General features: G+C 43.5%; 2 protein-coding genes across 2 annotated transcripts; one reads left to right on the top strand and one right to left on the bottom strand.

Moving 5' to 3' along the window:
- Window positions 1-1,465: 1,465 nt before the first annotated feature.
- Window positions 1,466-2,923, bottom strand: LOC141715014 (uncharacterized). Its single transcript, XM_074518502.1, has 2 exons — window positions 2,450-2,923; window positions 1,466-2,341 (listed from the first exon to the last, which is right to left on the bottom strand). The coding sequence occupies exons 1-2, from the start codon at window positions 2,921-2,923 to the stop codon at window positions 1,466-1,468; spliced, it is 1,350 nt and encodes a 449-aa protein (XP_074374603.1).
- Window positions 2,924-8,611: 5,688 nt separating this feature from the next.
- LOC141711061 (transcription factor JUNGBRUNNEN 1-like) lies at window positions 8,612-10,663 on the top strand. Its single transcript, XM_074513507.1, has 3 exons — window positions 8,612-8,966; window positions 9,538-9,854; window positions 9,967-10,663. The coding sequence occupies exons 1-3, from the start codon at window positions 8,732-8,734 to the stop codon at window positions 10,384-10,386; spliced, it is 972 nt and encodes a 323-aa protein (XP_074369608.1). The 5' UTR covers window positions 8,612-8,731; the 3' UTR covers window positions 10,387-10,663.
- The last annotated feature ends 244 nt before the right edge of the window (window positions 10,664-10,907 follow it).

Below are 10,907 nucleotides of genomic sequence, written 5' to 3' on the forward strand. Positions count from 1 at the left end.
GCTTCTGCTTATCTGGCTGAGAATCCGGGTGGTGACATGGACGGGTTCATAGAGTTGTACCTCGCAGAAGAGCTTCGTCGTGAAGAATCCAAAGCCGCTGAAGCGGGTACCTCCGGAACCCAGCCGCCTCCGCCTCCTGAAGAGGGTCGCGAGAAGACTTCTCCTCCTCCCGAGAACTGAAGAATGAAGTCCCAGGCTTCGTGCCTTGTAATTTATTTTTCGTAGCTTGTTGTTATTTCAGACTTAGCCCTTGTGGCTTTTAGACTTGTTATTTGGATTTCGTATGACTCTGGTTTGGATTTGTTCCAGGGCTTGGTTTGCCTCGGGAATGCATGTAAATATATTTCCCTTTTCGTATTTGGTTTTGCTTTCATTCGTCGAAATTTTTCTAAGTACACGTGGTTCGTGTTACGATCCCCGGGATGGGGTTTAAAATTTTAAATGAATAAAATTTTGTAAGTACACATGGTTTGTGTTATAGGTCCCCGGGATGGGGTTTAAAATTTTTGTAAGTACACATGGTTTGTGTTATGGTCCCCGAGATGGGGTTTAAAATTTTAACTGAATAAATTTTTTTTGCAAGTAGACATGGTTTGTGTTATGGTCCCCGGGATGGGGTTTAAAATTTTAACTGAATAAATTTTTTTGTAAGTATACATGGTTTGTGTTATGGTCCCCGAGATGGGGTTTAAAATTTTAACTGAATAAATTTTTTTGTAAGTACACATGGTTTGTGTTATGGTCCCCGGGATGGGGTTTAAAATTTTAATTGAATAAAATTTCGTAATATGGCGACAAGTAATCATATGACAGTAAGATTATCCTGAGCTATTGGGGTGCTCGAAGCGAAGTTTTCATTTAAATTATAATAAAGCAAAAAATACATTCCGGGGCAAACATTGAAAGTTACATCAAGCTGTCATAGCCTAAAAGTAGAGGAGATCCCGGAATGTGCGCCCTACCTTTACTGGTAGAATTTCCTTAGGCGGACTCCGTGCCAAGTGTTTGGGACTTCGGTTCCACCGAGATAGCTTAGCTTGTAGGTTCCTGGGCGGAGCACTTCCTTAATCATATAGGAGCCCTTCAAGTTGGGTTGCATCTTTCCTTGATTGGTTGGGTCTGAGGCCTCGGTGTGCCGGAGTACCAAGTCTCCCGCTTCATACTCTCTGATTTTTGCCTTCTTCGCGAAGTAGAGCTTTGTATTTTCTTTGTAGCTTTCCATCCTTTTTAATGCCTTGTCTCTTACTTCATCTAGGAGCTCCAGGTTGGTCTTGAGTCCTTCGATGTTTAAGATCTCGTCGAAGTTGATGACCCTGTGGGAGGGGGATCCAGGTTTCAATTGGTATGCGAGCTTCGGTGCCGTATGCAAGCTTGAAGGGGGTTTCATTGGTTCCCGTCCTGGGGGTGGTTCTGTAGGACCACAGGACTTTCGGAAGCTCATTAGGCCACATTTTCTTGGACTCCTCTAGTCTTTTTTCAGGTCCCGGAGTATGGTTCTGTTAGTTACTTCGACCTGTCCATTTCCCTGAGGATGCGCAACCGATGCCCTTTTGTGCTTGATTCCGAGCTCTTTCAAATATGCTTCGAAGTCGGACCCAACGAACTGTGGACCATTATTGGAGACAAGAATTACCGAGATCCCGAACCTCATGATGATTGTATCCATAAATTTGATACAATCTTGTTGATTGATCGTTCTCATGGCTTTAGCTTCTGCCCACTTTGTCATATAATCGATGGCTACCAGGATATAGCGGAGGTCGCCTTTTTCCTGAGGAAAGGGACCCATGATATCTATGCCCCAAATGACAAATGGGGTTGGAGACAAGACCGATGCTGACAGGCTGGGGCTTTGTCTGGGAACATTGCTGAACTTCTGGCACTGAGGGCATTTATTAACGTAGGAGATGGAATCGGCATGGACTATGGGCCAATAATATCCTTGCCTGATGACTTTGTAAGCCAAAGCTTTGGCTGCCAGGTGGTCTCCGCAGATGCCTTCATGAACTTCCTGGAGACAATAGTTCGCCTCATCCAGATCCACACACTTCAGGGTGGGTGCTGAAAAGGTTCTTCTGTATAACTGACCATTTTCCAAGAAGAAACGAGCAGCTTTGTGCTTTAGGTATCTGGCCTTGTTCTGGTCTTCCGGGAGCGTTCCGTCCCTTAAGTAAACTATATAGGGGGTCATCCAGTTGTTCGTGCTGCCGATGCACAGGACCTCGGATTGCGCCGTACTGGGTGCCTCAAGCTCTTCGAAGTATACTGAACTAGCGAGGTCTGAAGTATTCTGCACGAGCTTGGACAACTCATCTGCCTTGGAGTTCTCCTCCCTATTGATCTGAAGTATGGTGATGTCGGGGGTGGTTCACAAGATGTTCCGCACTATTATTTGATATTGTGCCAATGTGGGATCTTTCGCAATATATTCTCAATTGGTTTGCTTGACCACGATCTGCGAGTCACTGTAGACGACCATCTTCGAAATTCCAAGAGATTTTGCCAATCTGAGCCCAGACATGAGTGCCTCATATTCAGCCTGATTTTTCGTTGCCTTGAAGGAAAAAGTTATTGCTTGTTGAATAGTGAACCCCTCCGGGCTGATTAGAATGAGTCCCGCTCCGGACCTCTCAGTCGTAGACGATCCATCCATGTAGAGCTTCCAGCAATCCGTTCCTGGGTTGGCTTCTTCTTGGGTTAACTCGTGGGAAACAGGTGGTTGCTGCTCCGGAAAGGTGCATTCCATGACGAATTCTGCTAAGGCCCGGGCCTTTATCGCTCTCCTTGGCACAAATTTGATGTTAAATTGGCTTAATTCGATGGCCCAGTTGAATAGCCTTCCAGAGGCGTCTGGCTCGTGGATAATCTTCCTGAGCTGCTGGTCTGTGACCACTCTAATCTCTCGGCCTTGGAAGTATTGCATTAGCTTCCTGCTGGAGTGTACGAGGCCAAGGCGAAGTTTTCCAAGTTTGGGTACCGAGTCTCAGCATCCTTGAGGATTTGGTTGACATAGTAGATGGGGCTCTGTATTCCTCCTTCCTCCCGGACTAGGGCCGAAGAGACAGTCTTGGGGCCGGCGGCGATGTCGAGGGATAAAGGCTCACCAGGCTTGGCTTTTGATAGCACCGGGGGGTTCATCAGGTGTCGTTTGACTTCTTCAAAGGCTGTGTGGCATTCTGGGGTCCAATATACTAACCTACTGTTCTGGGCGCCTTTTAATAACTCGAAGAAAGGGAAGACATCTTTCCGCCAGCTTCGGGATGAACCTGCGCAGGGCCGCCAAACATCCAGCCAACTTCTGGATATCCTTCTGAGTGGGAGGTATCTTCATTTCTTTTATGACATTGATTTTCTCGGGGTTTGCTTTTATTCCCCTTTCGCTGACCAAGAAACCCAGGTGTTTTCCCGAAGGTACCCCGAATGCACATTTCTCCGGGTTCAACTTCATGTTGTATCTCCTCAGGTTGTCAAAACACTCCTTGAGGTCTTTTATATGAACCGTGATCGTGAGCGACTTGGAGATCATGTCATCTACATAAGATTCCATTTTCTTCCCCAGCTGGCTTTTGAAAATTGTGTTTATCATTTTCTGGTAGGTGGTTCCGGCGTTGATGAGCCCGAAGGGCATCATGATGAAGGCGTAGACTGCCCTATGAGTGATGAAGGCTGTTTTGGCGATATCTTCGGGATTCATGCGGACCTGGTTGTACCCTGAAAAGGCGTCCATAAATCTGAGCATAACGTAGGCCCGAAGTTGCGTCGATTAGTTGATCAATGTTGGGAAGGGGATAGGAATCTTTGGGGCATACAGCGTTGAGGCTCGTGTAGTCGACACACATTCTCCACTTTCCATTCGGCTTCTTGACTAACACCACATTGGCGAGCCAGTCGGGGTACTTGATTTCGCAGATGATGTTGGCCTTGAGCAACTTCTCTATTTCTTCGTCTATTGCTTGTTGCCGCTCAGGAGCGAAGTTTCTTCTTTTCTGTTTGATTGGCCTCTTCCGAGGGTCTACATCCAAACTGTGCATTTCCACGGACTAGTCGATTCCGGGCATATCTTCTGGTGCCCATGCGAACACGTTAGCATATTCTTTAAGCAGCAAGATGAGTTCTTTCTGGAAGGATGTTCCCAGGCCTTTTCCAATTTTCAACTTTCGGGTGGGGTCCCCAGGTTCTAACTCTACCTCCACAGTTTGTGCGGCAGGTTCCACCTTGGTTCTTTCTTTTACTTCCACAAATTTCTGTATCCGGGCATCGGCGTTGGTCACTGTCGTACCCCGAATCCTCTATCATGTTGACGTCCACCGTTGGTCTTTTGGTGAGATGCTCGCGATGCTTCTTGCGGATTTGGCCTTTGGGTAAGGCCATTGCCTTTTTTCTGTTCTCCGGGTCAGTTTCGGCCATGACCAGGGCTTGTTCATAGCATTTTCCAGATATACCCCGGTCCCCTCTGAGTTCTCTGATGCCTCCCTGGCGTGGGGAATTTTAGTTTCAAGTGGATTGTAGATGGGATGGCCCGGAGCTTGGTGATTGTGGGCCTTCTCAGAATCATGTTATAAGAGGATGCAACACTTATCACGTAGAACTTCATGACATGAGATACCTACTGGGGTGCGGCACCAAAGACCATGGGGAGGTATATTACCCCGCGGATCGGGATCATATTATTGCTGAATCCGTAGAGAGGGGTCTTCAAGGCACGGATCCATACGAAGGTGTCCCAACTTCATCCTGTTAAGTGTGTGCTCAAAGACAATGTTAGCTGAAGAACCATTGTCAATCAAAATTCTTTGTACCTCATTGTTAGCAATTTCGAGGGTCACGACCAGGGCTTGGTTGTGCTCGGGATCCAGGCCTTCATAATCGGCGTTAGAGAAATATATGGGCTCATCTTCGGAAGGTTGGATCATCATGATATCACTGTCCATGTCGGGGCTCTAGGGAGGGGAGCTGGTTCCTCCGAAGATCACGTTGACCACGTGCTTACCGCCGCTAGAGGGCTTATCTTTGTCATTGAGTCTTCTTTGTAGGTACTGGTTTATGTTGCCCTTCTTGATCTGGTCTTCAATGAACATCTTGAAAGAAAAGCAGTTCTCTGTGTATGGCCGTGATCCTCGTGATATCCGCAATGTTTGTCCCACGCCCTGTTCTCGGGGGGGGGGGGGGGTGCTAGGAGCGGCTTTGGGGGGTAGTAAAAAGGTTTCCCCTTGATCTCCCTTAAGATGTCAGACCGGGATCGGTTGAACGGTGTCCATTCGGGCTCTGGCTTTGGCGCCCTTTTAGGCTTGGGCTTTCTTTCAATCCTTTGAGGTCTGGAGTAGTCGTCCCGGGGTGGGGTTCCCCAAGATTGCTGTACATAATTGGTCTGCCTGTCTGCCTTGTGTCTCTTTTCTTTCCTGTTGGTAGAGTGGCGTTCCGGAGACTCGTCATCATCCCGGATTCGCCTGTTCATCTTCATCGAGGTGAGGAAATCATTTTCCTTGATAAACTTTGAAGCCATCGCATAAGCTGAAGCAAGGCTTTAGGGCTCCTTATGGATCAGGTCCTTCACGTAGACCTCGCATGAAACCTGTTGGATATTACTGCCGGAAAATATTCACGGCTTCCTTCTCCTCAAGGTTGGAGAGCTGGTTGACTGATTCTTGAAACCTTTTGATGAATTCTGGTAGAGTTAATCTGCTTCTTTGTTGAATCGTTTCCAAATGGACACATCTGGAGCTCGTTCATGCGGTTCGCCCTGAACCTCTTGAGGAATATCTCCCAGAAGTCTTTTCAAGATTCGATGCTCTGGGAGGAGATTCTGTTGAATTATTTTGGTGCTCCTCCCTTTAGTGTTGAAGCGAAGAAACGACATTTGGTGAGGTCATTGTAATCATATATGTTTGACATCTGTTCAAAGTAGTTGAGATGTTCTTCGGGGTCGGCAAGCCCGTCAAAAGAGTCAAAGTTGAAGTATTTGAGTGTTGGTTCCCTAGGGGTGGATTCCAGATTTCTGGTGAAGGGCGTGGCTGCTGCTCCGACTTCCACGCCTCCTTCCACTTTTCTTTTGAGATCCTGGAGAACCCGTACCATTTGTTCCTGCTTATATTCCTACTCCGGTTCTGAATTTGAAGAGACATGAATCCGGCGCGTCTTCTTCTTTAATTTTGCTTCCTCCTCTTGGATCCTCTTTTCAATGTTGGCCTTTGCCTTGGCCTCTTCTTCCTTCCGGATGCGGTCCCGGAGTGTGGCCCTCTTGATCTCATCCCGGGCGTCCTCTGACGGCCTCTTAGTTCTGCCAATTCGGTCCAAGACTGAGCCTCGAGATTCTTCCGAGTGCTCTTCCTGGTCCCCGGGACGGGTTTCAGGAGCCTTGTTCTTTTCCTTCCACAAGTTCATAGCCGCGTGAATCTGCTCCGGGGTCATGTTTCCCCAAGGGTTTGTAGAGGTTTCAGCATATTTGTGGGCTGCCTTTCTATAGTTATCCTCTGGTCTCCTGGGCTGGAGCTGAGATGAAGCACGAGTTATGGGGGGCTTTTCTTCTATATCTTCCATCTCGCCGTCCCTGGGCGGGACAACGGTGGGATGGATAGTTCCGGAGATCGAAATTTTGCTTTTTCTCGTGGTCATTAGTTTTAGAACAGATTATGGGAAATAATAACAGGGGTGCACCAGAGTGTGTGACTGTTCTGGAAGGAAAAATAAGGAAAATGAGCTGAGAAGAGAGTGAGGGTTTTGTTTTTACCTGAAGGGGGGTTTTCTTGGCTCTTGGAGCTATGTAATGTAACTGGGGATGGCACCACACCACCGGAGGTTCGACCCCTCCTTCTAGCGCCAATGATAACTCAGTTTCTTCCCGGGTCTTCTCCTTTCTCACGTATGCTAGAGCCCTGTCCGCGTGGCAGCCAGGGTGAAGTTAGCCTGCTAGGTAGGGGACTCTGCAAAACAGAACCGGAGGGGGGGTTGTTTCCCGCGGCAACTCCGGTGTGAGAATAAGAAATGGGGTTTCTTGAAGAAGAAGAAGAGGGAAGAAGGAGCTATTCAAAAATATGTATAGTGGTGTGTGTATAGATGTGTAGCAGTTAAATATTTTTTCAACCCCTAAAACCCTCTTTTTGGGGCCTTTTATAGGTCCCAAGATTTAGGGTTTTTGGGGTTTGTACCTCTCTATCCTAGCCTTTGATCATTCTTGGTTAGTGATTGATCGGACGGTTTGGATGGACTGTGGGGTCATGTGTCCTTCTTCCATCAGTGTTGCCTTGGGATCTTTGCACATGAATGACTTGGGATGCAATTGTTCCAATTTGGGTAACATGAGACAGTTGACTCTTTTGTCCTGTGCCACGTGGCACCGGGGACCACCCCAATTTGGGCCTGGGGTGTTATCTCTTTGGGCTTTTGTTTCTTTATTTAGGTTTGGTTATTTCTGGCCTATCACTGAGATTAATATTTTAATATTTCAACCATATCGTGAAAACTTCCTTTTCATAGGCATCATATTTATTTATAAAATAACAAAGGAAAAAACATAAATTATAATCTGACGGCTGATACATAGTCAAAAGATTTTACTCATCTAGAGGGTTTCTTGCAAATTTTTCTTAAAATATAGCAAGTTGTTGAAAATCGTAATATCTTCAAATCATCTATCTTCATAAAGTACTTTGATTTTTTTTCCTCGGATCACTTATAGACGTACTCCTTTTGTATTGGTGCACTTTCTTAGCCCAGTTGTTTTTTAGAATAATAAAAAGAAAAAATTATAAACACACTCCTACTCTCTTAGTTGTAATGGTTGAAGTTGAAGCTGGAATCTGACGGTATAAAATGAAAGCTAGCTAGCTAGGTAGATTGATGAAAAGTTGCAAATAAATATTCACTACTGAACATGCATACAGAATTAGGTTTTATTGATTGTTCTCATTAATGTCATTTGGGTGCGGTCGAGTTTTTTACCACGTCAGGAATTCGATCTTGATGCAGCAGACTCTCCTCCGCTGGCCTAGTCATTGACGAAATGAAATGCACTGAACTGCACGAGGGGAAGCACCTGGTATTTAGCAGCAATTAGCATGAACCCAGGAACACTACTGCATAAATATATGGCATACATTTTATTATATATATATAAAATAATGGATATTGTGGAATCTTGCATGTCGTGTGATACGAGGTCCCTTGCATGTGCATTTCTAAACAATATATCTTCCGATTTCAATTATTTAGTGGCGGCGAGCTGGCGATTGTTCTGAGCAGACTCTATAAATTAAATGACCGCAGTGTTTAATTTCGGAGCATAAACAATATGTTCAATTTCCTTTAAGCTGCTGGAAATTATAAATTATTTTCATCACATACAGTATTACTGATATGGATCCACAATAATTAATGGTGGAAATTAAAATTTGAAAGTCTTCAGGTAGCTATAACTTGTGATGAGGCTAAAAATGAAAAAGACGACTTCTTCTTGTTTCCAATATTGGTGTGGGTCATGAAAGCAACATAGTCAAAACCTGTGACTTGACCAAGCTTATGATTCGTCTACTAGTTTATGGCTGCCTATAATTTATCACATTATTTTCAAACAACCCCTTTTCACAGTTCACAGTTCACAGCATATATACATTTCAAACCACAACCTCCTCCTTCCATTCTATAACTATCTACCTAGCTACACTCCTCACATTTAGAGAAGAAAATCAAGGTCTAGAAGCATTTATCGATCGATCGATCGATCAATATTCTCTAAATGGATAAAGACAATCAGAAGATGAGTAGTAGTACTAGAAGATCAGTAGACAATACTTGCAACGGTGTTGCTGTTGAAGATGAAGATGATGCACCACTTCCAGGGTTTCGATTTCACCCCACTGATGAAGAGCTTGTAGATTTTTATCTACGACGGAAGGTTGAGAAGAGGCCTATCAGTATTGAGCTCATCAAGCATATTGATATCTACAAATACGACCCTTGGGATCTTCCAAGTACGTGTTTACTCTATTTTACGTCTAACTATTACTACATCAGTTCATTCATTTAGACCTTACAACTTACTATATGTTAACCTCAGATTTCATGCATACCTGACTAGCTATTATACAAGTTTGTATGCAGATAGACACTTGGACATCGTGGTAAAAAAGATTTTGGTGCAAGAAATAAGTAGTAACTAACTAGTAATTATTCTGTGATTAAAGTTGTTTTAAAGAAATGATGAAGAACGACAACCAAAGTATTATGGAAACCACAGTGTTCCAGATGTGCACCTGATTATCATGAATTCTTAATTTAAGTAGAAAAGTCCTAATACTAATTAAAGTCGTATGTTGTTGCACCTACATATTTAAGCGGTTAGGCCCATTGTACATCTTTAATTTAACTGAAAAACTGTACAATATGTATGAAACGTCATGGATGATGCCTATGCCATCTATATACAACATTCTTCTCTCTAATTACAACTTTATTCGATATTTGAATAATACATGTGTATTAGAAGAGATCATTCAAGAAATTTCACTCTGATCATGCACATATTGCCTTGTTGAATTGCAGAAGGGAGTAACGTGGGAGATAAAGAATGGTATTTCTTTTGTAGAAGAGGCAGAAAGTATAGGAATAGCATAAGACCCAACAGAGTCACCAGCTCTGGGTTTTGGAAAGCCACTGGCATTGACAGACCAATCTATGCCGAAGGTCACCGTGATCAATGTGTTGGATTAAAGAAATCTTTGGTTTATTATCGCGGTAGTGCAGGAAAAGGCACCAAAACTGATTGGATGATGCACGAGTTTCGCCTCCCCCCTCCTGATTATCAATCAAATAAAAATACCTCCAAAATCATCCAGCTCAACGATACATTTCAAGAAGCGGTAAGATAATTATATATTATAACAAAAAAAATTCTTGTGTTCGATCACATGCACACTTGGGGAACATATAGCTATGAAAATTGTACTCAATATAATTTGTTGAAATTTTTAGGAAGTATGGACACTCTGTCGAATTCTGAAGAAAAATACATCTCATAAAAAGAGTGTACCAGATTGGAAAGATCAGAGCAGTAAAAAGATTAAGAATCTAATTGATGCAAGCTCCAAAACATGCAGCGGGGAATCTGACAATCTACAAGGTTTTAGTATCAGTTTCCAACAGACTCCCATAATTACTGATCAGCATATCCGTGAGGAGAAGCCAGTAGTCTTTTCAAATAACCATTTCACCAATCTGAGCCATTTGGTTATGGGACCTGCAACTAGCTCAATGTATCAAGAAGCTCCATTGAGTGCTGTAACATCGTACTCCAACTTTTCGAGCCCAGAAATGAACGAATTTGTGCAATACGGAGATTGGGACGAACTCAGATCTTTTGTGGAGTTTGCTGGTAATCAGTGTATAATATAAAATAAATACTACCCTCAGTATTCTAGGCTGTTTTTTTTTCCTGCTAGCATATGAAGCTATCTCCGTCTTCTAATACATGACCCGGTCCCAATGTTAAAGAGAAGACAGTACCCGTTTTGGCAGACCCGGGGAGCTGCAGCTGCCTAGCTTACTATATAGTATACACAGTATATAGTTGGCATATGTACTCTATTCTGTGTTGTATACTTGTATATATGTTGTACCTAGCTTACTTATCTGACTTTGGATGCAATAATATATATGAGGATTCTGCTTATTCCCCCTGCCGTTAAATGGCTCATTGATCGTTTGGGTATTTTGGTTCTTCTGTGTACAATTTACATTATTATATTTTGCAGAAAATTTATTATTATCATTTTTACCAAAACACTGTACCACAAAACAAGTGATGTCTTCATTTAGTGATATCTTCATTACTCGCTACAAGAGGGTTTAAAAACTTCTTAAAAATGATACGAGTAAGTGTGTATATCTGTAAAAATAATTAACTACAATACAAT

The sequence above is a fragment of the Apium graveolens genome, chromosome 3 (assembly GCF_009905375.1).
Source record: "Apium graveolens cultivar Ventura chromosome 3, ASM990537v1, whole genome shotgun sequence".
Classification (NCBI taxonomy): Eukaryota; Viridiplantae; Streptophyta; class Magnoliopsida; order Apiales; family Apiaceae; genus Apium; species Apium graveolens.